The 27,670-nt window shown below is 39.1% G+C and overlaps 1 protein-coding gene across 19 annotated transcripts in view; it reads right to left on the reverse strand.

Annotated features, from left to right (window-relative positions):
* Nucleotides 1-27,670, reverse strand: part of MYT1L (myelin transcription factor 1 like) — a 429,027-nt gene that overhangs the window by 72,794 nt on the left and 328,563 nt on the right. For 15 of the 19 annotated variants that reach the window (XM_048497977.1, XM_048498053.1, XM_048498045.1 and 12 more), the window contains 6 exons: nucleotides 26,916-27,050; nucleotides 23,665-23,755; nucleotides 20,980-21,087; nucleotides 14,931-15,142; nucleotides 4,082-4,329; nucleotides 15-251 (listed from right to left, as the gene is read on the reverse strand). In XM_048497977.1, the coding sequence (XP_048353934.1) occupies nucleotides 15-251; nucleotides 4,082-4,329; nucleotides 14,931-15,142; nucleotides 20,980-21,087; nucleotides 23,665-23,755; nucleotides 26,916-27,050 (1,031 nt within the window). The remainder of the gene's footprint in view (nucleotides 1-14; nucleotides 252-4,081; nucleotides 4,330-14,930; nucleotides 15,143-20,979; nucleotides 21,088-23,664; nucleotides 23,756-26,915; nucleotides 27,051-27,670) is intronic. The other 4 variants (XM_048498061.1, XM_048498069.1, XM_048498088.1 and 1 more) reach the window with 2 other exon arrangements.

Below are 27,670 nucleotides of genomic sequence, written 5' to 3' on the forward strand. Positions count from 1 at the left end.
TGAAAGGGACATACATTAATTTCTTTTGAATCATCTTCGTCTATCGTACTAGGCTTCATTTTTGTGTAGTCCACTGGCAAGTCCCAGCAGTCACCTTCATTCAGCTGGTAACACCTGTTATTCATCACAGCCTGTTGTTGTGGTGACATGGGTTCCAGTGGCGTCAAAATAGTGCAACAACCATCCCGTTGCCTCTGCTTGTTCAAGCTAAGATCTAACGTTCCATTTTCATCCACTTCCATGTCAGGATTCTGTTTTAAGAGAGAGAGAGGGAAGGAGAAAGAAATAGTTTAGTTCTAGCCATTTTCATACCATTTTGTTTTGGTTTATAATCTGGTTGTTTAAACAGACTCATGATAACAACTGCATCTCGTTCTCTCCTGAGCGTTTTTTCGTTAAATGGAATTTTCACAATTCCACATACCGGGTCCTCCCATCTTTTTTTTAAAAAAAGATGTACATTAAGAAAATCTATATTAAAACACATTTCCTTGTTTTCCCCCCCATTCTCTTGATTATTCTTTCTTGACCGGTCTAGTTATCTGACTCAAGATCTGTAAGACTGTGATAGCCAAGAATGAGCTACAGCAACACTAGAAAAGTCATTCATTCACATGCTAGCATCGACAGAATCACAAACACGGAAAAAAAAGTTTTAGTCAATAAACACAAAACGTACCATTCTCAATCAGTAACATCAAAGGGCAGTTTCGGCGAGTTGGCCCCCAGAAGCCCAGAAAGATCTTTGCAATGTACTTGCCACCTTCACATAAAGTGGACATGCAATCAAATCACACAGACACCCCATCACAGGCATTCAGTTCTAACATGCCTTTGCTCTCTACAAAGTCTTCCTTTATAATCATCTCAGCTTGGGAAAAAGAAACTGGTACTGACATTCCCTGAAGCAAATGAGGAAGTGTGGAGTAAGGCATGCAAGGAAAGTGAGGGGTTTTTTTTACTGCCCTGTTTCCCGACCACCTTTGTATAAATTGAGCAAAAAACCATTCTTTCAAACCTTGGTTCTCCAAAAGCCGGTGATAACATACTGGGATGGTGACAGATAAGTACAAAAAACCACAAAATTCACACAGCAGTTTATATTTGAAGAAAGAAATTCTTCTTCTGGGGAAAATTTTCAGCTTTGTGTAAAAGCTGTTGTTTTTACTTTCTGCATGTACTAAAGGTTTCCACAAGACAGTTCAAGAGAAACCTTCTTGTGCTTAAATTACCTAGATAAATTATACCACAATTCTACTTGGATATCTTCTCAAATAGATTAAACCTGATTCCCTTCATGATGGCCATTTTGTGTGGAATTTACCATCCTGGAAGTACTCTTGCAACATTAAGCAGAAAGTACCTGGGAAGAAAGACTTCAGTGGCATAACCTTTCCTTTCACCCAAACCAAGTTGAATATTTTTTCATAAACACTGGCACACAAGGTCATGGGAAGTTGCCTTATACTAAGACTCACATGCCTATCTAGGTCAATATTATTTACTCTGATTGGCAGTGGGTTTCCACAGTCTCAGGGGACCATTTTTTGAATCACTGGCTATCGGATCTATTGACCAAAGATGCCTGGGATTGAATCTGAGACACACATGCCAAACTGATAACCTACTACTGAACCCATGCCTGAAAAGTTTTCTTGTTTTCTGTAGGATATTAAATGAATGGGAGGGGGTAATTTGTGTGTGTGAAAACAAAGCTTTTCCCACTTGTCTGAAATGGCATTAGTTGTTCTAATAATTGCTGCTCAAGCTACCTAATCATTTTTCTTTGTTAAAGAACAGGAAGAATCAAACCATCCCCACCCCCACTGAGAAAAGCAAAACACATCAGCAATCCCTGAAGTTCCTACATAATCACAATATTTTTCCTTGTGTTGGTCTGCACAGCCATCTAGTGGCCTCACATAGAAACATTACTTTTATCCCCAATCTATGCTGTATCTCTTCAAGTACTGAAATAAAAAAAATGAAATTCCTTTGCAATAAAATAAAGAAATTAGTTATTTGAATACATGACCTTGGTGTTTTTATTTTCAATAAACTGCCTTCATAATTGCTAGTGGTTATTAATCTATGAAGAGATCACAATTTTTAGTATAGCATAAATGCTTCCTATATAACTTCCTATATAATAAATAAATAAGCAAATACAACATTGTTACTGCTATCCAAAGCCTGTAAGATGTGGCTAATAAAAACATGTAGGACAACATTTGATATTTTTGGGGCAAGATTATTCAGAAACATACCACAGACTACAGGTTTATTCAATCAGAAGACTAGTCTAATGCCAAAATGGGATGGTTTGGTGCCTTGTTCAAACACTATTTATGGTCTAGTGTATTCTTCAGGCTCCCATTGCCGACCACAGAAGACACAATTCAGCGTCTGGAGAAGAGTCTGAATTTACACACACAACCCTTTCTCTCCACTAAGGAGGCTCGAAGGGGTTTACAAACTTCTTTCATCTCCCCACAGCAAGTATCTTGTGAGGCTAAAAGAGGTGGGGCTAAAGAACTATAACTAGCCCAAGGTTACCCTGCAGAAATGTGGGAGTGGGGAAACAAATCTGGTTCACCAGATAAGCCTTTGCCGCTGATGTGGAGGAGCAGGGAATCAAACCCAGTCCTACAGGTTAGTGTCCACCTGCTCTTAACCATTACACCCCACTGAGTCCACCACTCAGGTGGAGTCACTGTCCAGCCTGGACTTGGCCAATGCCTAGCTTGAACTTGCCACGGAAGGATAGGCCTGGGCACCACAAGGCTGAACTTGACAATCAGACTGGCAGGCACTCACTTGACACGGGGAAAAGCAATGCTGGAAGTAGCTACTGAGGGTGGGATTTGACCTGGGTTTGTCCCAGCAAGGCTAATGATGTCATTGACTGATGACAACCTGGTGTCACCTGCACCAGCCAAAGGTAGGCACTGACAGATCGCCAGGGAAGTGGACTTCCAAACTCTGGGAAGGCAACAGCCTTGCTAACAGACCCAGCAGCATGAATGGCCAAGGCAAGAGGCCAGGAACAGGGCTTCACAATCAGTAAATGCAAGAGTCTTTCCAAAAGCAGTGATGAGGAAATGCCAGTATGCAGGGTCACCTGACTGCCAAGTTGTGTGTTTATAAGCAGTACAACTGACAAAAGCATTTCAGAGTCTCAGCTGTGATATAGCTTTCAATATGAGAATCCTAAGGTCTTACAAATTGCTTGTAATTGCATCCTAATTCCATCAGAAATGATAATCAAGAGTCACAATAACAATATGCAAAAGTTTACATTTTAGCAAACAAAAGACTGAAGAGAAACTAGATGATGAGGAAGGGAACTCAGAAAGATAAAAAGAAAAGAAGAAGGCAGGGAAAGGCGTAAAAAAAAAGGACCAGCAGGGAGGTATTTGGGCAACAAGGGGCAATGGAAGCCAATAAAGAAAAACCAGTAAATTCCCCCCCCCCCCCAAGTCCTTCAGGTCTCCCATTCATATTGATATAATATCCACTGTAAATTATCCAAAAGAGATCTTTTAGTGCACAGAACACAGGCCTTATTCTTCAGCTGTGGCACAATACCCTTATTTCCAAGAAATAATTCATCCTCTAAAATGACTATATTCTAACGTCTTTCTTAATATAACCAGGGGTCTGCAACCTGCGGCTCTCCAGATGTTCATCGACTACAAATCCCATCAGTCCCTGCTAGCATGGGCTGATGGCAATTGTAGCCCATGAACATCTGGGAGCCGCAGGTTGCAGATCCCTGATATAACAAAACACTTAAGGCACTGTTCAATTCATTTGAACAACATTTGTATTTTCAACAGTTCCCCCTTATAAGACAGTTTTTCTTAAATTGTTGCCCACTTCTTATGACTAGATTCAGCTGCTCACTGTTGGCCTACTGCCGCAAAATTGCAAGATTTAAATTTTTAAATTTATTTGCAGAATAAGAAGAATTAAAAGTGGCAACTGAAGTTATCATGGGTGCATAGGCCAGTGCAATAGAGAGTTACATTTAATCCATGTAAAAACAAATAAAATGCATCTAGGAATGTGTATATTTTACCCTGGAACAGAGATCCTGAGGTTTCGTGGAGAGGTTCTGAGGCATCTCTCTGCAGCGCGTGGAAAGATTCAGAATAGCCGTGGCAGCCATATGCGCTGCCTCCATGTCGTGGGTGTAGTCAAAGCTGCTCTTGCTACAGGTACTGCTGGCGCTGCTGCCTCCCCCACAGCTCATGTTGCTGCTGCTGCTAGGGGCATAACTACTGGTTGTGCTGCTAGTTGGGCTTGAATTCTTACAGTAACGTTTTGCTGCAGGAAAGAAATAAGACAAGAAAGACTTTTTTAAAAAAGCTGACATCTACGCACACGCAAGGAAAGCAATGCAATCTGCAGAGAAGGGTATTTCGTATAGAACTGCAAAGTCTACTAAAAGAAGCAGAAGCAAGGGGGAAAAAAATCAGCCCTGATGATTTTATATTCGAGTATAGCTACTCTACACAAGAAACCTGAATGCAATATCAAAAGAAGGCAAGTAATAGCCTGTATAGTGTACTGCAGTGACACACAAATCAGATTTATAGCAACCGAAGTGTGCACTGTGCATGAAACAATGAGGGCTTTTAAAAGGCACATGCACACGCTCACACAAACACACACACATGGTCACACACTATGTTTATTCCACAGTAATAAAATGTCAGCTAGCTCAAACACCTGCTTGGTGGCTGCACCCACGTGAATGTTTTTCCTGTGCTTTGGCGAAGGACTGCACAACCATTTTGTTATGATCTTTTGGGGAAAAAACGCTGTCCAAACATGATAACACACCAGGCACATTTCAAAGGTCCTGCCCAGCTCAGTGCTACTGTGTTTCCCCGAAAATAAGACAGGGTCTTATATTAATTTTTGGACCAAAAGATGCATTACGGCTTATTTTCGGGGTAGGGCTTATTTTCGGGGGAATACGGTACCTTCACAATTCATTAAGGTGGGCTCTCAGCAGCCCTGTTGCTTCCCTGTCATGTGTGATGCAAGCTGCATCCTCATTGGCAGTGACCCTGCTGGATCACAATATCCTGCTCTGTAACTACCGGCGGGGCTTATTTCTGGAGTAGGGCTTATATTTTAAGCCAAAAATCCAGAAAAATCGGGCATATTTTTGGGGTAGGTCTTATTTTCGGGAAAACACGGTAATTCCTGCAATCAGCCCCACATAGCCATTTCCTTCACCACATCATTTGACGGCTTGAAGGCTTTTTAAAAAATCAACAGCTATGTTGTTGCGGCAAGTATCTTTTAAAAAAAAGTCTTCAAAAACTCTCCAGTGGGTACCATGAGGAAACAATGCAGGGGGAGATGGCTGCTAATGTTAATGCTTCTGCATTTGCAGCAGTAATGAATTCATAAACGGGAATGCTTGCTGCATGGATGCAACCTGCAACAGACTTCCTTTGAAGTGCTGCCTAGGAAAAATGTGGAAAAGTGACATGGCGATAAGAAGATAATGTGCTTGATCCCCTCAGTATAGTGTTTAAATGTTTTGGAAGCCTAACGGAAATAATAAAATAACACCCTCTTGTGATAAACCCTCGAGCTGGTAAGCTTGGCTGCCTTTCCTACAATCTGACTTTTGCTGCACCTGGGACCACGTGCCGATCATCCAACCTACTCTCCCTTCACGACACTCTGCCCTACCTCCTCCACTCCTGCCAACTCATTTTGAGAAAGCATCAACATGGGATGGAAAGCTCAGGTAGAAAAGGAAGGGAAATACGTATGATAAAAAAGACAAACATCACAAAGGTTCTAAGCAATACTTCTGAAAAGGTCTGTCTGACCCTTCAGCTCTTTCTCAGGACAAACCTGAATTAATATGAACATTATTATGAACATGAATCCAACATTAAATATATACATGTATGCTTTTACTCTATGTAAACCAAGGGGAGAATTCAGACTGAGAGCTTGCCTATTTATTGAAGCATCAAATTTGAATAGATTAAAAGTGACCATGCTAGAACTAACTATTTGGTCAATATTATGCCACAAGATTTCAGAATGGCTTTCACTTCAATTCACTTCCTGACTATGCAAACAGCTTTACTTGGTCGGTGCTACTCCCAAACACCACTGGCCTCACAACTCCGCAAATATAAATATAACCGTAACACAGTTTGTTTTACCTCTGCCAGTGATGCACAGCAATAAATGCCTTATTCTTACTAATGCTCTAAGCAAATGTTTACAAAGCCATAGAATGGTCACCTGTACACAGTACTTGGAAAAATGTTTTGCATATCTTTTTCTTCCTGTTAACTACGAGTCTAATTCTTTACTTTAAGAATCTATCCTATATGAGCATTCAACAGCTAATAATGTAATTCCCAGTACTTTTTTGTACAAAAAAGTTTTCCTAATATGTAATTTATTGCAGGCATCTGCAATAAGATAGACAAATTAGTATTACAAATTATAAATTCTAAACATGCCACATCTTCCCATTTTGGTGATTAATCTAATCTTTGGTGGCCCTATATCCCTGAAACATTTATAGTTCCTATGTGGAATGTGTCTCCTTGGATTGTGCAGATCCTGAAACATTACTGCTGTAGAGCTATATTTTACACAGGTGATCAACTGCGAATCAGTCTAGAAATAACAGACAGAGGTTTGGGACTGTATAACTTAAGGTTGTTTTTTTTTAAGTTAATAGTACGAATCAAATCAGACTCGAGTCATGGCAACCAGGGGCAGGGTGTGAACACTGGCTTTTTCTGCACAGCACAAATAAAATGTCTCGTAGACATTTAAAGAAAACCTGTTAGGGCGCTTTTTTTTTTTGGTCTGTACAACCCAGACAAAAAAAGCACTGCCGGTCAAAACGGTTCTTTTCCAGCTTCCTTCCCCGCCACCTCTCAAGCTCTTACTTTCATTTTTGCAGCAGGTTGCAGCTGCCATTTTCTGCAAGTTTCATGAGCCTCTGGGCAGCCACCACCATTTGCAGACTGTTCTTATGGAGATTTCCTCGGCTAGCAGCTCATCTGCTTGCTATTTCTATCTCAAACGTTCAGCAATAAAATGTGTGTTCCCTGGAGGTCCAGCACACTTTTTTTTGTTTTGAGGGAAGTGCCTTTGTAGCTACAATGGCACCATCTGACAATTGCACCCACTTGCAGGGCTAGGCTGTCGCTCATTAAGAACCAATGGGTAGAAGGGACATAGGGAGCAAACTGTTAAGGATCCTGGTTACCCCAGAAGCTCATTGAACTAGGTATTTATTTTGTTATTCAGGTACAGATATCTATGGCCCTTTCTGCACGGCCAGCTTCCGGGGGTGCTGTGGCATAGTTTATGCTGCTGCACCCCCGTGGGACCGTTATGCTGCACTCCCATGGGACCTGCGGCGCAACCTTCGCACAGGCTGCGCCGCTCCCAAACGCTGCTTACCTCCTGTCTCCTTCCGGCGCATTGTGGAGGCCAGGGGACACGCCCCCCCCCCCCGGCCAGAGCGACAACCCTGGAATCGGAGGCCAGGAGGCGTGTCTCCTGGCCTCCTCAACACGACAGAAGGAAATGGAAGCCGGCGTCTGCGAAAAACCTCGCTCCCCAAGTGAAGTTTGAAAACACCATTTGGGTGGGAACAGAGCGCTGCTGCATCGATTTGGCAGCGGCGCCTGTGCAAAGGGTCCCTGCCAAAACAGTGTTTTACCTGCCCAACGGCGTTGATTTTGGCCCATGCAGAAAGGGCCTATATCTATCAGCTATCTGACTACATTCCTGGTAAGTTTCAATGCAATTAAATGTTCTAGAAATCTGGGATTTTGTGAAAGATGCATCAGTGTCTGAAGAAGGCACTTTTCAAACAAACAGAAATATGGTTTCAGACAAGGTTTCAGATTACTCTGTCCTAGATGTGCAAGTTTCTATATAGAAGACACAAATCACATTTAGCAAGGTATGTATACCTCATTTCCTTGCACTCGTTAGAAGCTTGGTGAATTTTGCATAAAGTTCCCAGGCCAAAACCAGGCATGGCCAGTTCTTAACAACTGGACATATAATGGATTGGTGCTGTTATATTTCTAATGGATAAATTGTTTGTGGAATCCTAAACATAAGAAAAATAACAACCCTTGCGTAAAAGTATAATTGTTCTCTGACCAAATTCCATTAAAATTATGAGCACAAGATTTCCAGTGGGTGGAGCATAGAAAGAAAAACTTGTACGGATCTTTTTATTTGTTTTTTTGTTATTTAGGTTGGGTCTGTTTAAAAAAAATGTTATTAGCAATCCTCGGGAGAGTTTGGAGAAAAAAATGTTTGGATGAAAAGCTTTAAATGTGTACATGGGTAAGACCTTTAAAGTAAAACTCTCCCCTCAACACATTTAACTAAAGCCTTGTGCTTACAAATAGGAAATACAGCGGTAAACCTGTTTCTGGTTGTACCTCTTCAGACTGAAGGGCAAGGCTTCCCTAACAGAGAGCTTGAATGATAGGTTTGATTGCTTGAAACTGATTTGAAGCATTTGTAAATGTAAAAGCAACACTCTGATTTGAGAGTCCTAATTTGATTTTTCACAGTCCTTTAAAAAATAAATCCCTAATAAAGACTTTTATTTTAAGAGAATCTGACATTGTGGAAATGTGCAAAAATTATTGCATTTGACATTCCTCCCGAACATTATTTATTACAAAATGCGGGTTTTCTTTGGGAAGAGAAGTTCTTTGTTACAGAGGGTTGGGAAGCAAAACAAATGTCTTCATAGAGACATACCCAGTGTGCATTTCTTACATCAGATAAACTATGCTTGTTATTTTGTTATCTTCTAGTATGACAACATTAACCCCTAGAGCAGGGTACCTGGAATAAGGTGTCTGCCAAGTATTTTTGCAAAGTGGGTGGAATCATGTAGGGGTTTTGTCTAGCAAACTTTCTGATTGTCTACTGGAGATTTGATTGGCTGTGCAGATTTTTTTAAAAAGTTGCTTTAGCAGCAGCTGCCACCACCAGCATGGCACAAAAATCTGAACTGTGGTTCTGTTGGTACAGGCGAGTGTTTGAGCTAGACCTATATTGTTTTTAGTTTTGTGAAGCCTGGAGATCTTCTGGAATTACAACTGATCTCCAACTAAAGAAATATGTAAAATTCTGTGACAAAAGTTTCCTTTGATTCCCGAATTATATCTTTTGGATCTTACAGATAATTCTAAAAATATTAAATCTGAAGATTTATTTAAATATTTGTCTATAGCAGCCAGAATAATCTGGGCAAACAGTTAGAAATTTACAATTATACCTGAGATAAGAGAATAGCAAGTAATAGTAATGGGTCTGCAACCTGCGGCTCTCCAGATGTTCATGGACTACAAATCCCACCATGCTGTCAGGGGCTGATGGGAATTGTAGTCCATGAACATCTGGAGAACCACAGGTTGCAGACCCCTAGATTGACAAGATAAACCAATGAGTAACCTTAGGGAGGACTGAGAATGTTGGATTAAATATATTAATTTGGTTTTTAATAACAGAAAAGCAATTGTTGGATTTTTTTAAGGAAAAATAGAAGTGTAGAATTAAAAATGGAATAATTATTAGGGGGATAGAAGTTTTATAAATTTGATTTTTGATTAGAAGATGTGAGTAAAAATTCTGGCAAGGAAAACTATATTTCGTTTCATAATGTCCTGGCTACAAAAAGTAGGAAGTCATGAATTAAAAGAGATGCACAGAGGATGATAAGTTGAAGTTGATTATATAAGTTAAGTTACATGTGTTATCACTATTATTATTTTAGAAATATGGAACTAATGTATTAAAAATGTATTACTTTTCTGTAAATTTGAATAAAATTTATTTCATTTAAAAAGTATCCTGCCTCAGAGCTATATATTTGTTGGGGCATTTTCTTGACATCCAGATCTTCTGGGAGTTCATGAGTTAGATCTTAGAGACTTAAGCATCTATTGAATATATTTTCATTGGTTAACAATGTTTTTTCAGAACTCCTGGTTTTTCTTGCCTTTAAATAAATGTTGTGTTTGTTAAAGCACTCATTCAGGTTTATAATGAGGCATCCACAATTTTGTGACCACTAACCTAGCCTTATTAAGGCTTAAGTGGTTCTGGAACATAAAAAGCTAGGCAATAAAAGGAAACTAATTACACTTAACTATAAATGGATTCTCAGGGATGGACTATTCTACTTACACATCCTGTATGATGTAGAACAAGGAAATGAGTTTTAAAAATGCTAATTCATCAAGCTTTTTGGGTTTAAGAACCTTTTTGCTTGTGCACTTTCCTGTGTGTTAGAACTGTATTAAAAACACACATACCCATCACTCACTATTTTGCATTTTTGTTAAATATATCATCTGCCTGTCATTTTTCATGATGCTCTTTGACACAAACCATGCCTCAATATTAAATAAGAACTCAAACATCCAGTAGTTCATACATCAAATACTTGACTCTATTTGTAATTCTAGTTTCACTTTAAATAATTTGACAGTATGAACTCCTGTGTAATTTCTGGATCCTACACTAATCAGAGATGTTTAGGAATGTCAGAGAAAAACAAATTCATAGTGTAAACCTTTCTTCCTCTGGGTACCTCACCTATAAAGATCCTTACAAAATACTGATTTTAAAAAAACCAGAACATACGCTCAGAGACAGGGTTGTTGTTATTCAGAGAATGAACATCTTTGAAGTGGGGGAAAAAACTTTAACTCAGTGCTGTTTTACACTATACAAGGCAGCAAATTTTATTCCTAGTTAACACGTTTGTTTCTGTTCTCAAGAAAACCCTGAAACATAATTTTAAAAAGCAGATATCACAGCAATCCATAAAGAAACTGAAACTGATTTTGTAGGTGCACATAAAAGATGTATGCATACATATACAAAAGTAACATGAAGCAGTCTTAGTATGCAGAAAGAAGAGACTGATATCAGACCTAAGCGTCTGTTCGGCTCCCACAGGCTGTGTATATTTTGTTTGGTCACAACTTTTGCAGGCCTGGTTTCTCTAGGCATGGACAATGGAATCAAGCAGATCTACTCAGGAACTATGTTCCACTTTATTCTCTGGGAAGTGTTTACAGGATTGCAAACAGTGTCATTATGTTCTAGACATCCACTAATATAGTCTAGGTACCAGATAAACACGCTCAAGAGCAGTAATAGCAGCAGCACTAGGATCAAGTCATTAGTTCAAGGTCAAATGATTATGTTTTAACAATGTCACAATTATTCCTTTTTTAATTTTCCTCTTTCCCTCCTTTTCTGATCTTACTCTAAATAGCAGAGAATGGATAAGAGAAGGAACTGTGTCAGAATTTACTTTGCAGCATAAGTATAAAACATTAATAATATGGATACCACTAGGACTATATATGTGTTTAGGCCCCATTCAACACAAACCAGTTTCTAGTCAGACTTTTATTAAAACATTATCTCAACCCACACAGTGGAGGTAACTAACAGCACAATCTTGAACTGAGTTCCACATGTTTAAGTCCACTGAAGTTTAATGAATGTAGTAGAGCGTAATTCTCTTTAGGATAGCACTATAACTCTCATTTCGCTGCCCTCCATCGATTATAATCCAGCAACAAATCCTCATTAAGCCTAACACTTAAGCATATTTTTAGGCTCGAGGGCTTCACTAAGAATGCTTCATCTCTTTCCTGAATTGAGGTCCTAAAAGGCTAAATCTCTGGTCCTGTCTATGCCTTAATTTATACATTCAATGAAGACAATCCAGGGCACTTCTTCTGTGTGAAGGCTTCAAGGCATATATACAATAGCTGTAATCCTTTTCAAAATCCCCCTCGTTCTTCAAAAAGTCTTTGATATCTGTTTTACGAAACTAGTGCATAAATTGACTTAATAAAGCAAAATCGTAATTCGGTCACCATCTTTTGCTCTGCTTTTTGAAGTGAAATTCACGGGTGGACTAGATGAGGGTTTGTGGTATTAACATGCTCAGGTACTTTTACAGACAACATCCTTCCTGGCCTTGCTTTCCATTACATTCTCATCCTTTTAAAATATCAAAAGAATCAAAGAGAGATAGAGAGGTTTTATCTACATCTTTTTCATTTCCGTGAAAAATGTTTAAATTAAGAATATTGGAAGTTCAATTCCAGACTGCACTGCACTAATTTGCCTGCAGAAGAAAGTCTTTTAAATATATGTGTGTGTGTGTGTGTATAGAAGTTTGTTATACATAACATACTATATCGGTGATTCAGAAGAATGATTAGTATAGAGTGTATGCAGAAGGAGGTGGAATATGAAACCTAGTTATTTACAGTCTAATCCTATTGGGTGGCTGCATTTAGTTGTGGAGTCAGCGTGGGCCTGCGCCAACATGTTTGCCCCCTCGGCAGCATAAGGGGCACTTCCTGCAGCAGAGGGGGGGAAAGACGCCAGCAACTGGCTGACCCTCAGCTCCGTGGTGCCAAATCTGGAAGTTGGGGCCACTGTGGAGCTGTGCTGGCATCTGATCAGATGATGGTGGAGGGGGGACTAGGGCATTCCGAGGGATGAAGCTTTGTGGGCAGTTACGCTCCAGCCCAGGGCTTAAACTTATGCCACCCTTTTGGGTGGTATAAATCCATTTAGCTCTATTGAGGGCTTTCCAGTGGTGGTTTTAAAAAAACATCTGCTTTACTGTGCTGCCGGAAAGCCCTTTGGAGGTGGTGGGGTGGCACAGTAGTGGCACTATCCCAGCTGCCTCATATTGTGGATTGGGGTGCCCATTACTTAGATTTAGATTGATTAAAGATCTTTTTTATTAACTAAAAACGAAATTCACAATGACTGGGAAGCATCTTTGGTAATATAATATAATATAGCTGATTCCCCCTTGGAATGGCTTTCCACTTAATCCCCCCTCTCCCATAATGAGGAAACGCCTCTCCTAAGATGCAATTTTTAAATTCATAAATATTCTTTTATTAACAAGCTGATTAATGCTGATTCAATTTATTAATTAAAACTAATACACTACTATTCCATGATCTCTATCTTACCCCATATTGTAATTTTACATAGGAACATAAGTGAAAGACAAATTCCTGCTCTGATAAACACAATCATTTATGACTGGTAAAATTCACTCAAATTAACCTCAACTGTATCAAGGTGGGAGGTGAGAATATTTAGCCATCCCTGCAATCTACCCTAGGAGGCCAGCAGTACCTAGAGTCGGCAGCTCTCGGTTAGGAAATACTTGGATATTTGGGGTATGAAGCCTGGGGAGGGTGGGGTTTGGGGAGGGGATGGGTCTCAGTGTGATATAATGCCACAGAATCCACCCTCCAAAGTAGCCATCTTTTCCAGGGAAGCTGATCTCTGTAACCTGGAGACAAGTTGTAATCCTGGCAACACTACATCTTATATTATACATTTCTCTCCCTCCAACACATCAAACACAAATAATTTCCAGATTGGTACAGTCCAAACATAGCATGCATGTGCTCTGGTTGTACAAAGCCCCTGTCCGATAGTACTGGCTATTCTGGATTTTGCTTCTGTGCTAAAGCAAGGAGCAGACATTGTGTGAGGCACCCATTTGGACATATCTTTAGCTTTTACTCTTCCCGAACAGAAATGAAATAAATTTTATTTTGCTTTTTAACAAAAGAATACTTATAATCCTAACTATATTAGGCCTGTAGTGGACTGATTTAAAACGAGGTTAGGATTCTTACTTGGCCATTTCTTTCGCTTACCAAGAGATGCATATATATTCAGTCACACATACCCAAATACAAAATGACCCCTTGCATTGCAGACTTTGCTTCCGCTCCCTGCATCTTGCCCACTAACTGGACTAAAAAATCTTCCTATTCAAACTTCTGTCATAAACGGGGGGAGGGGAAGGGGGGGAGTAATCATCATGGTCAGGAGATATACCTTCATTTCAGGTATTCTACTGAATAGTCAACAAGAATTTGATAATGAAGGCAGAGTTTTGGCACATACTTAAAGAGACTAATAGAAGTGTTAGAAGTGCAGTAAGGCCCAATATTTCCATTTCTTATCCCAAGAGAACAAGCACATTATCTTTGCATAATATATAACCCTTGAATCCCCTTGCTGGTAGCATTAAAACTGATGCTACACCACAAGGTGCCATAATCAGTTTCTACAACAAACTCTTTCTGCCAGGACAACAAATGCTAAAGCAAGCATGATACAAAATAAACGGATTTTTTGCCATCAAGTCACAGCTGATTTATAGTAACCCCATAGGGTTTGCCATTTCCTGGCTCTGTGTCACGCCCCTGCTATTCCATGTAGGTCTCCCATCCAAATACTAGTCAGGATCGGGGCTGAGGATGAGTGCCTGGCCCAAGCAAAACTCCATGGTGTGAGTGGGGATTTGAACCTGGGTATCCCAGGTCCTAGTCCAACAATAATAACTGCCCCATACTTGCTCATTTTTAATATGCCTTTATAAACAGGTTTTAGGGAATATGGTCATCATGTCAAGTCTTTCAATACAACAGAAATATGCTTATCTATTCAGGATTTGCCCTTTTCTGAATTTACAATCTGTCTCCTGTTAGTTAAGTCATATCTTTTTTATGTGGTGACTCTGTGGTTACGGTCTAGAGTACACAATATGATACAAAACTGCACCCCAGCTTCCTCAACCTGACAGATCAAGTTACAACATAGAATTAGCAGCAGTAGAAAAATCAATCAAATTGTACAACTTCTGATGTATCAAAATAACTATACATGTAATATTTTTACTGCATCAAGCATGTGAAATAAGTAGATTTCTACTATATTATATGAGCATGACCATATTCATTATGTAGACACAGCCCTCGACATTCTTTGGTGTAAAATTTGTTTTTGATGTATAAAGAGTTTGCACCTCATACCATCATATCCTTTGGGGGATATATCTCTGGACTGCACCTTGGGAGCTATGGCTCTCTTGCCATATGCATGGTTGTCATAACTGTTATATTCAAACGTAGTCTTAGAGTATTTCTCTAGTTCCTTGGCCAAGTTGGAGCGGGGTGTTGTGGTGGGGACATTGTTTCTGTAGCCATATTGAGGAATCTCCAACTGCTTAACAAAACACATGGGCCTAGAAATTAAGAACATGTACAGTGTGTTAGACACAATATAAAATGTGTAGCCCTGATAATAACATTTCTATTAATTTGTTTACAGCATTAAAGAGGTAACAGTGCAATATATTTTTTGTTTTTGTGCTTACACATTTCTTCAACAACAGCCCAGAGCAAATGAATTATAATTACCATGTATGTGGCTAACATCCGATTAAAACCCAAAATAAGAAGTTCCCCCCCCCTGTTAATTAGGAAAGAAGGGAATGAACGTAATAGTTGGGATTCTACACACAGCCAGGGGGCTCTCTATGCCATTATCTGTGCCAAAGGAGCAGCAATTCCAGGTTCTAACTGCCCCAGTAAAAAATAACAACCTTAATTGGGACAGGCAAGGCACAGCCAGTATGTAATTCACAATACTTTGACAAGTATTCTGTCTAGCAACTTCCCAAATCCATTCGACTTAATGTTTCTACGGGAACTATATACTCTACTTGGGTTTTAGGAAATGTATTAGACATGAAGCATCACCTTTTCGGATCTTGGGGGGTGGAGGTGGGGGTGGGATGAAAAGCTGGGAGATCTCCTATTTTACATTTCTACTTTTTTCCAGTTAATATAGACCATTAAAAATGGGTTAATGTGACTGAAGAGGTTACAGTGCTGGAGCTGGAATCCTGGTTTGGGTCACAAAACTAACAGAATTACCTTTGGCCACTCACACACTGCCAGCCTATCCTTTCTCACAGGGATCTATTTTTTAAATACTTGTCTGTTTTATGACTCATTGAGTGCTGAACCTGAATGTGAGTCCAATTGAGTCTGACAGGTACAAAAGCACATATAAAATTAGAACAGGTCTCAAAAATCAAGACATTTCCCCCCAAAACTTCCAGAAGAATGCAGACTTTAAAAAATGTATATATACTAATCTAAAGATCCCCAAAACTGGGATACTAATGCCATGTTATACAAATTGATTGCAAACAATAAATGTATTAAGGCAAAACCTTTAACTAAATAATCTCTGATAGCAGCCCTGACACACTGACTTGTAACTGTTTATTAAAAGATGTCTGAAAAAATGTACTCATTTCATCCTTCTCAGGGTAGCACTTGGTGATTTCCACACAGAAGAAATAAAATGTATTGAGGACATTTTAAAAACTGTTTTGAGGAAGAAATTCACACAAAATGTTGAGGAAGAAGTTCTCCCCAAAATGTTTTCAAAACATTTTATTTCTCTCAACATGGATTTTTCAAACATTGCTAAACTAGCGATCTGTCCCCTCCCCCCACCACCTGGGTTGAAGACATGCCTGCTGAGCAAACACAAGCAAACAGGAAAAGTCTTATTTCTCCCACCCAAACCTCTTATTTTCATTTCCATCGTTCGTGCCTGCCATTTTATGTGCCGCAACAGAGATTCTACATGAAGGTTCCCCATGGAAGTTTCCTCTGATTGCAGCTCATCTGCACTATTTCCATGTAAAAAAGTCGATGAATAAAGTTTGTTTTCCTAGCAATCCCACATATGTATCATTTTTCCATTTTTTGTTTTGAGGGATATGTCTGCAAAACTACGAGACAACGCAAGAATCTTCAATATGAGCACATTAGTGTAGTCATAGCTTTGCAGATGTTCCCCTCAAAACAAAAAAGGAAAAACACCACGTGCAAGGGATTGCTAGGCAAAACAAACTTTATTCATCTACGTTTTACATGGAAATTGCACGTGTCTGATCTGCAAGGAGAGGACCACTTCAGAAACTCTACATACATATATTCATTTCTCTTTCCAGAATAATTTTTCTTTCAAATGTCAATTTAAAATATAGGTATAAATTCTCTTCAAAAATCTTATTACTTTTACACTTTGATTTTCTTTAAGATGATGGAAGAAATTTATGTTTCAGAAATGTATTTGGCCAGAACTCAATAGGGTTCTGCAAACATGTACCACTGTCGACACAAATCATTTAACAAAATCCAGATTGTGTAGGTTTTAACTTCCAAAGTTAAAGTCATGTTCTCTGCTGTCAGAGCAAATTCCAATCTTATATTGGATCAAATATGCTACAAATTTGATTTTTCCCCTTTTCAAAAGTTGCTTTAAATGTGGGCCTACTCCACTCAGAAGGGAAAAGGGGATATTTCTTCAGGCACCACAAACTCTCTACTGGGAATGTGAAGTAACCTACCATCAACATGCCACAGCTGCTGCAGTTCCTGATGCCAAAGGCATCATCATTTTGCTAGGTCTGAAAAAAGGAAATAGAAACACCTTGTGGTTTCCAGGACACAGCTCCCAATCACCCGTAGACCAAGGGACCCAGCACAAAATCAAGAACCAACAGGGATTGCTCTGTTTGAATACAGGCAGGAGGAACTCGACCAGTAGATATTTGCTTCACATCTCCTACTCTCTGATTCTATTACTGGGGATGGTGGGAACCTTCTGCATGTCAAACAGATTTTGTACCACAAGGACAGCCCCTCCCTGCATATTGAAACTACTGTCTGGATTCAAGATGACATCGTAGCCTCCTTCTGCGGAGGGGAATATAAAAGACATTGCAATCCCTTAAGAAACTTGCTAATACCAATAGATGAAAGAAAGGGTGGTCCTGGGGAAGAAAAACTAAAATGTCATTGCTTATCAGAGGGCTGGTGACTTGCTTCTCTATTATGCACTGCCCCCCAAAGTCCAAGCTTTTTTTTGCTGAAAAGAATGTTGTGATAAAATGCATTCTTAAATGAGCCCTGTGTTGCTATTATCATCCAGCCCCCAGCCCCAGCCCCAGGCGCTTCAGTTTTCCTCTCCTACAACTATGGAGTGTCAACAGGGAGGAAAAAGCTGAGTCCTGGCCTCTCAGTTGTGACAAGGAAGGAAATGAAATATCTTGAAAAGGGATGGGAAAATACGTAGGATGAAAGCAAACTCCCAGACCAGGATGTGAAGGGATATAGTAAAGACTCAGTCCAGCAGCAGTGACATAATTAAATGCCCTGGAGACTGTTTAGTAAGGGGGAGAGGAGGAACTGGTGAGCTTGTAACTACTGAGCCCAGGGAGATCTCCCGCCCAGGTGGCTGCTGGGACAAAAGAGAGAGGCTGGAGCAGACGCTGGCTTCTTTGTGCTGGAGCAGAGGGATCAGCTGCAGTATAGTTACAAAGGAAGGGTCCACTATGTATGTGTGTGTGTGTGTGGGGGGGGGACAGATGTGAAAATGTTAGCCACCCCCAGTAAATGTTTTATCCCCACATACTTGTTCAAGAAGGTCCCCCCTCTTCCCTGTTACTCCTGCTGTCCTCTGTCTCCCTTGCTGGTGGTCAAAAAGAGAAGGAATTGAGGGACATGCCGTTTGTTGTATGGTCTTCATTGCCCCACTTCCAAATGCATCGCAAAAGAGACAGAGTCAAGCTATCTGGCTCTGCCCTCCCCTTGTTGATGCAAATCAGCTCCTTCCCTACTCTTCTTTGCATTAAGGGTTCAGGAGCACACTTTGCTTAGCAAATATAAAATCAAGCACTGCAGGGCAAACTTTAGCATTTTCATCTTAAACAGTTCCACAAGAAAAAGGTAACTGAGAAGTCATGTCTGAGGTGACAATGTAATTCAGATCTCCTATCAAGATCTGAAAGGCACGACAGTCCCAGAGGCAAGGCAAAACTGCCAAAACATCTATTTGAGGAGTCTGTCAAAGGCTCAGGTGCTGCTTTTGACAAGAATGTTCCTCTGTATGACATCTGACTTCTCACTGAAAAAACTCAGTTACAATGCAATGGTAAGACCACTGCTGGTTTGCTTGGTTTTCTCTGGGAATCAAAAATCAGGGAATTTTCTGTGTGTATTTATTATCTATTTAGAGCATGAAGTGTATTGTTAACTAATTGTTTCTGAACCTGATCTTCCTTGGAAGAAATGGATAGGTCATATCCAGCATTTCTGAACAAACAAAAACTATAATACCCAAATGTAATGTCACTTATTGGGAGGAAATAATTTTGTAAAGGACACAGCACAAAGAAAGCATACCAGGACAACTGCTACTTAGAAAAAAAGTTACTGAATGTAAATGGCAAGGATCCACTGGATATTTCCACAAACAGAAGGGATTCCTGTTCACAAACCATGACTTTCTTGTCTTCCCCCTCCTGCTGCAGCACCTAGTGCTCTCAGAAATGCTGCTGCTGGAATAGCATCAAAGGGGAGCTGGAAATCTGTAGTGGGAGAACAAACCAGCAACTCCCCCTTCCTTCTAATGAAGGAAATCATTTGTAGGCTGCAAGCCAATGTCTGTATACTATCCTCACCGCGATTTCCCTTTACATTTCACATTGTAGAAATGTCATAGAAAATATTAGTCCAAGTTCACTATATTTGGCTAGCTAGTTGCCCTATTCGCCATTAACAGAATTTGTCATTAGGTGTTGTCCTTTTTCCTTTCATTTTTTCCTTTCATTTTGGTCTTCCCAAGACTTGCCAAAATCTGTCGCCCTATCAAGTCTCTCTCCAGGATGATGTGAAATGTTTCTTGAACTATTACCCAAAGAATATTTCAAAAACTTTGCTTGGGCTAAAACACCACCAGATTTTCAGATAATAGTTTCTGTAACCATATGAATAATACCACTCAAATGTCTTTGACACTGAAACTTTTTTTATATTAATTTATTAAAATATTTATTCCCCACTTTTTCCTCTATCCACAAAGGCTAAAAGTAACTTGAACAACTAAAAGCAAATCTTGCTTCAAGCTACATATTTAGATTTTTTTCCCCCATTCACAATGACTCGCACCATCACTGTGTCTGGTAGAACTATATGGAACTGAATGAAAAGAAATGGTTCAAAATGGGAAAATCTGCATGGCCCTCCAAGCTTTCAGTTAGTCTTCAAAAACTGAAGTTAAAAAGACCATGAAGGCCAAAGTATCAGCTCCTTCAGATGACTGATCTGGTGTCATGGAAGCCTTTAAAATTGTTATTACACATGCCATTATCAGGACGGCAGACAATTTATACATCTAGAACTACCATATAAGTCATCCAGTTAATAACTAATAATTACTGGAATCCTGGAAGAAAGCCTAGTGAAAATAGAATGTCAGATGCTATATTCAAACTCCCTTGGATTTTTTCCCAGATAGCTGAGGATCTCTCTAATACATACTGAAGCACAGGAACTAGTACTTTTGCATTGGTCTCTGACACGTAGATCTCAAATTCTTCAAGAACCATGCCTGTGTTGACTATATCAGGCAAATGCCAGTAAATTCTGCTCAAGACAGAAACGCTTCACATGCCTCAGGAATAATATTAATTGCAACAGAGTGTCAGCAAAAAAACCCTATAGGCTATATAAATGTGTATTTATACTTTGATGGGGGGGGTCACCCATACATCAGCATATTTTATTTTATAAATAAAATCACAAATTCATGGTGGGGAACTAGTTTTTGAAAATAGGGCTTCTGGTTTTTCATTTAAACTGATATTTACTAGTAAACGCCTGCTGGAAAAAACAAGACTTACCGGTAAATATTAGTTTATTTCCCAAAGATATCAACTTTTTTTCACACTGTTCTTAGATTCAGAACTCCAGCAGGCAGCTTTACACCAAACAATGCCTAAGACAAAAATGAGCTTTTCAGCTTTATTGATATTTGCCAAAAAACATTACCCACCCACCCCCAGGGTATATTGGTAGGCAGATAAATGTTGAAAACAAGATCCAGAAGCCCTAAACCTAACATTTATTTGAAGGGTGGTAACACTTTTAGTGCTCAGGCTAACTTATTATGCAATTAATCTGGTATATTATTAAGCATTAGATCAACTATTAATACCTCAAGACACGATCTGATGCCTGGTTTGATTTTGATGCATCACAGCCCTGATGCTTCTCTTGAGCTTTAGCCAGTTTCTCTGCTGCAGCAATAGGACATCCCGAGAGGCTGCAATTACAGAAAGAAAACGTAATTGTCGTGTCCTGAACAGCTTCAAATTAGAGGCCTTCTTAGTAAGCACAAGGAAGAAGCTTGTTGGAAATATTCCTTTGATGCTCTACGTTATTCCTCTCTATTTAAAGATGTACAGAAGACATAATAATAATTTTAAAAAACTTTGTGTCTGATTGCACAGGCAGAATACTAGGTCTATACAATTTTTGACCCACCAAGCAAAACTCAGTTCACTAGCTTTATACCGTGGCCTCTAAGATTATTGAAAAATCCTTTTGATTTTCTTGACCCAGGCAGGCAGCAAAGCAAGGAGACCTACTGCTGAAGCCTCCATAAGTAGTGGATAAGGATGCATTGTTGATAGGCCACAAGTTGTGGATGTTTCCCTTAGTATACAGTGGAACCTCGGTAATCGTCGCCTTCGGTTTACACCGGTTTCGGAGTTCGTTGGTTGCGCCCAACCGTTTTTCTTCCTCGGTTGTCGCCAAGCGCCTCAGTGTTCGCCTACGCCGTTTGCGCAAATTTATGCTTTTTGCGTAGCACATGCGCAAACGGCGTAGCCTCAGTTTACGCCGGTTTTGGAGTTTGCTGAGTGCCGCTGGACAGATTATCTGCGATTACCGAGGTTCCACTGTAGTTTCTTATATATGTTCTTTGCCAAACAAAATGCAAGACTACACAACCACTAAGCATTTCTCATAACATTTTATAGCTGTGGAAGATCCTATCACTAAAACATCTGCACTAGTTATCCAATGCTTTATTGGCCAAATTATATATAGGTTCACATTATATTTCAACTTTTTAAAAATGTGAGTCTACAATCCTAAAACAGATAATTTTAAAGTACTGCTGATTCAGTAGGGCATTGATTAATAAACACGGTAAAGTCCAAACTACCAGAGCTGAAGCTCTGTTGGAGCTTGCATATAAAAGACACCATTTACAACAGAAATTATTTGAAACGTGTGCAAGGAAAGTGCCCATTATGATTCTTTAAATAATGAACTGAGCAAATAATGACAATGCCTGCTTCTTCGGGAAAAGATTTATGGAAACAGCATATATGAATTCTGTGTCATAACAGTGGAGAGATATTCTGGTCATGGTTTATGACACTTGATCCCAACTACTTGAGTTTTTTAAAAAAATAGATTACAGTAAAATGCAAGTCAGAATTCCTAGTGGTAGAGTTCTTACTAGCACTGCAATATGAATCATGCTCAAACAGTCATTCTCCTTTCTACGGAATAAAACTACAGCTGAGGAAAATAATTCAAATCTTTATAGAAGACACAATGCGGTAGAGAATGGTTCTCATATTCTTTCCTGAACATCCATATCATTACATTTCAGTAGTACCAAGGACAAATTTCCATTTCTTAATTCAGATTTTGTAATTATTCTTTCAGGAAAGCCTTCCAGTTTAGCAACACATGATTGATAGTCAGCAGCATTAGTACTAGAAGTAAGTATGAGGAGCAGGGTATTTATAGAGAAAAGCAAAAAGGGAAATTCCATCAACAATCTTTTATGTCTCAAAATTCATGAGATCTGAGATTCATGAAATCATACAGGACCTTTGGCTAAAGAAAAAAAAATGCAACTTTAAAGCATCTAAGCTTCCCTTTCAGTGATATTACAGCAACTCAACAGGGAAAACAGGCAACTATTTTTTTTTCAGATAAATAACCATTTCAGTCTTAACTATTTTTTTTCTGAAGTTATCTCAATGGACATTTTAAATGGTTGATTTGAAAATAATTTCTTCAGTTTACTCCTTTATGGCATAAGATCATTTCCATGCATTTTTCAGTTTGAAAACATGTTCTTCAGAATTCATTGGAATCCCCACCACTTTATATACATTAAAATTAGGGGGACAACACAGTGAAAAATAAATTGTATCTTGTTCACTATCGTTTATTAAATTCAGTTAACTTTTTGCAGGGCCGCCACTTCAGGTTTAGGCCAAAAAAACCAGCATAAGGGGTGGGGAACAAGATTCCTTATAAGTTAAAAGACTTTATCCAGAATCTATTTCAGTTTAAATGGTACTGGTAACACAATGAAACTACCCCCACATGAGTGTTTTAAAAGGATTTGCTGCGGTCTGTTATTTTGCCCCTCATAATAGTCAGAAATATAGGCCCTCCCTGAGAATAATCACATTTGGGCTAAACGAGGAGGAGAGCGGCCAACTAACTACTGTTTGTCTAAATGGAGCACAGAATATACAGATAAAAGAACTTAAACTTTAAATTTACATCATTCAAACTTAAAAAAAGACAAATGCAGGCAAAGAACAACAAACCTTGACATTTAGCTTGTTGCTTGAATTAATTGTGCTCCAACGTTAACCCTCTGGTGTAACTAGTCACAAAACACAGTCAAACTGAACCCCCCCAGTCAATCTATTCAATTAAGTAATGGCCCACAGCAGTTACACCTACAGACACACAGATAACACACACACACACACACACAGAGATACTCTGAGGACACTTTCTGAGTTTTTGCAGCTGGGAAATAATATCCGCCTATGGCATAGCTAAATGAGCATGTTCTTACCTTCTGTGAGAATTCCTGTTGCTATTTACGTGGCCCCGGCCTGTGCAGCCTGGCGTAGGACACTTAAGAACGTTTTCATGCATGGCAAGAACTTGACAGGGAGAAGGAAAGGAAACAGCAGAGTGTGGAAACAACAACAAGAAGAAAAAGATTTCAAGTCCCAGTTTGTAAGAAGCCATTTTAGTACAAAGCAAGATTCATTAATGACCAGCATTCCTGAAAATAGACATGTGACAGATAACAGCTAATAAAGCCTGGTGAGGAAAAGAGGTGCTGTGGTACTGCACTTATTAAACACAGGATGGTGTTAATACATTAAGAGTTATGGAGGGCAAGGAATCTAACAATTAATGTGTCTCTAGTGTGACAGTGAAGCAGGAGGCTGCATAAACACAGAGCAAAAACGCTGAACAACACAGAGTGGGGGTTTGGAAGCATTTTTTTAAAAAAATCCGTATGTGCAGGAATAGATTGATTCGTGTACACATTATAAGGCATCAAGCATCTGGAGTCAGTACAGCATAAACTGTATGTGAATTCTGAAGAACTGAATTCACCTCAGTGTAGTCAATGGAGGACGTGAGAGAGATCTGAAACCCAGTCATGGAACTCAATTCTAGGGCCCAGCAACTGCCTGAGTCATGCAGGACTAAAGCTGTTTACAGTTCAGCGGCAGTTACATTCGTAGGGTGAACAGAGTTGTTCTTTTTGTTTTTTTAAAAAAATTCTGCAGCCCTTAATAAATCATAATGGTTCAAAATTAAAATAAATAGAAACAAAGAATGCGAGCACATTTTAAAGTCAAGAGGTTGGTGGAGTGATAAATTATGACTGTAAGAAGCAAATAGGTTTGATTTAAGTAACACAGTTGTCACAATACACCACCAAGCAAGACTTAGGGAAGGGTTGCCACTCAGTGCGAGAGGAAATACTTTGTACGTTATGTCCCCAGCATTTCCAGATAAGGGGTTTGAAATATCAAGAATCCTACAGATCTCTGTTGGGGACTTGGCTTCAAGTTCCCATAACAATACAAGTCTTAAAGAGATTCCTGGACTGACTCAGTATAAGGCAAAGCCTTATAATTCATTTAAAATACATACATCCTGCCATTGTGTGCTAAACTATTAACACTTTTCTTTTTTCAGCATGTACAGAAAAAGAAGGCCATGACCAATTTATGTGCATATGTATGACATGGGAAAAAAAAACGGAATCCATGTCACCACTGCACAGAATTATGCTCCATTTCAAAAGGAACCAATCTTGGAATCATATTTAATGCTTATTTAAAAGCCAAAAACATCAGGAATAGAACCTATACATATTGATTCACAACCACCATCATTCATCACCATCACCACACCACTAGCAGTGTACTAAAGATATGAAAGCTTCACTTTGGAATTCCTGCTATTCAAAGCTGTTCTTGAAACATGCTTTACAAGCCCAGCACTGCAGGAGTCAAGAAAAGAGACAGAGAGAGAGAGAGGAAGAGAGAGAGAGAGAGAGAGAGAGAGAGAGAGAGAGATGAGCTCACCTTTTTTACTTTTGTCACTACTGAACATGCAAACCGTTTAAAGCTATATTCTTCTTTGATCGGCAACATTTCCTGGATGCTTTTGTGTTTACCATTTGCGGTGGGGGGAGCTGAGTCTGCTTTGAGCAACTGAGTAAACATTGGTGTTTTAGAAAATTATAGGCTTTGCTAAACTGCAAATTGAATTCCTTTGATCAACTAAATTCACTCACCAGCTGAGAAGTGGTGTTTTTTTTTAAAGGGATTCCCCCCTCCATGATCTTTATTCTAAAAAGGAAGACTACGTTGATGCAAAAAGATGCTACTTCATGGCTGAAGTCTATATTACTTACTCCAGATTAACAGTAACATCCTAGATACAGATGCATTCTTCTATGCCTATTAACTTTGATAGACTTAGAAGGGCATAACTCTCTTAGGATGGCACTGTGATATAGGGGTCATAGTGAAGGTATCTCATGATCTTTCTCTTTATCTATTTACTATATTCTTTGCAGGGAACCATTTGCTTAAGAACCATTTCACTGGTCTTTGGAACACAATGGAATTCTTCAAGAGACAGCAAAGGAATGAGTGTTTGCTGTCATAAGAATACTCAGGCATATTTACCCCCTTTATGTGATTTATGAAATTAGTTTTCTTATAAATTATGATACACAATAGAGGTAAGGATATTCACAACATGGTGCCAACTGCATCATGGGGTGTATAGTCCTACATATTGAAACACGGTACAAAGGATCGACAGTGCAATGCTAAGCAAAGTTACACCATTCTAAGATCTCTGAAATTAACAGAGTGTCACTCTGCTTCATCAGGGGCAAAGTGGAATAAAAAACCATAGAGAACTGGGGAACTCCTAGAACATCGTAATGCCAAAGGTGATGTTGTGGCATTGCTTCCCACCCCACACTTTTGCTCCCATTGGAGTGAAAAGCAAGTGTATGAAATTGACGTCTGGTAGATGGTACTGATCTCCACGAGGACATCCCCATGATAAGTGTGTGCCAGCTTTTAGAAATTATTCACGCAGCACTTTTTGATCTGTTATATTATTATAATGCCCTGCACAGATCCAGAGTTTTTTTATGGGTTTAGCATGGATGATTCCTAAAAATCTAAGCTATTGTGGCAGCTAAAAATCGTGGCAGCTGTTTCCTAACATATTTTGTCTCCTTTATCCCCATCACACAACTGCAGCATTTTGCATGAATATCCATACAAAGAAAGTTGTATATCTAGAGGTAATTTTTTTGAATAAGGTACTCCGACCCTGATGTTAATATTTTAAAATATTTTAAAAATAAATTAAGCTACATATTTTCCAAATTCAAAAGAACAGTTGCTCTTATATTTGAACAGTAAAGGCCCTCTTCAAGAGGTAACCATAATAATTTATTCAGAATTAAAATCACTACTATTTTGCTTGGGGGGAAAAAACCTTAAACAGGCAGAATACAACTCTTTATCAATATCGTAATGCTATTAGCATCAAAGAATACAGCTTTAAAACTTCTTCCTTCAAGCATAAAGGTTAGTATAGATGTGAAAATGATGAAATAAAAATGGAAATATAACAGAAAACAGGTTGCTAAATTGAGACATATCATACTGGAAAAATGGGAGAAAAAAAGAAAAAGCTTCTTAATGCATGCTAGAAAAATTTGTGTGGAGTTTTATCCCCCGTTTCCATGAAACATTGTGGACTTACTTTCTGGAGGGACCCTATCTTTGTGTGGGCATCCTGACAAACTGCGGTGATGGGGGTAAAGCCCCGTTACATGGCCAGTTCCATCACACCCAGGGGTAGGACATTTGCTGTCTTTCTTTTCTGTTCTTGAGGGATCTATAATTTACAACAAATGTGTCAAGTGAATGATGTTCTTCAGATTTCCAAATGGATGAAGGTTCATTTAATGAAATCAATTACTCTTTGGAAAATGTTCTTGAAGAACACTGGAAAAAACACATCTGCTACTGCTAAAACATTTTAATTTTCTGCTTCCTTCTATACCACAGGTTTCTCTGATCACAACTGTCCCATTCATAGATGATAGTGAATGACTTTCCCGTAGCAAAGCCACACTACTATCAATTAATATACTTCTGTCAGTCATCAGTTATAGGATCATGTTATGTCACTGCTTGGCTCTGTTTTCACCTTTGTTTTGGCACTATTTTTATCATTTTTAGAAATCTGCAGATGCTGCAGGGAAAATTCAGAGTCCTGAAAACAGCAAACCCAGCTCATGAACTTGTTCAAATATCCACTGCAAATAATTTTCAATTGGCATTCTAAAACGGGCAATGCTATTTTCACAAAAGTGTGTTATGAAATATTAGAACATATATAAAAGCATGTTTCTTTCCAAGGAAGAACAGCCTTTTTTGTTTTTAAAAAAGAAGTTCTTATATGACTTTCATTTGGCCCATGATATCATGTACACATTACACTTGAATATTGAT

The sequence above is a fragment of the Sphaerodactylus townsendi genome, linkage group LG01, assembly GCF_021028975.2.
Source record: "Sphaerodactylus townsendi isolate TG3544 linkage group LG01, MPM_Stown_v2.3, whole genome shotgun sequence".
Lineage (NCBI taxonomy): Eukaryota > Metazoa > Chordata > Lepidosauria > Squamata > Sphaerodactylidae > Sphaerodactylus > Sphaerodactylus townsendi.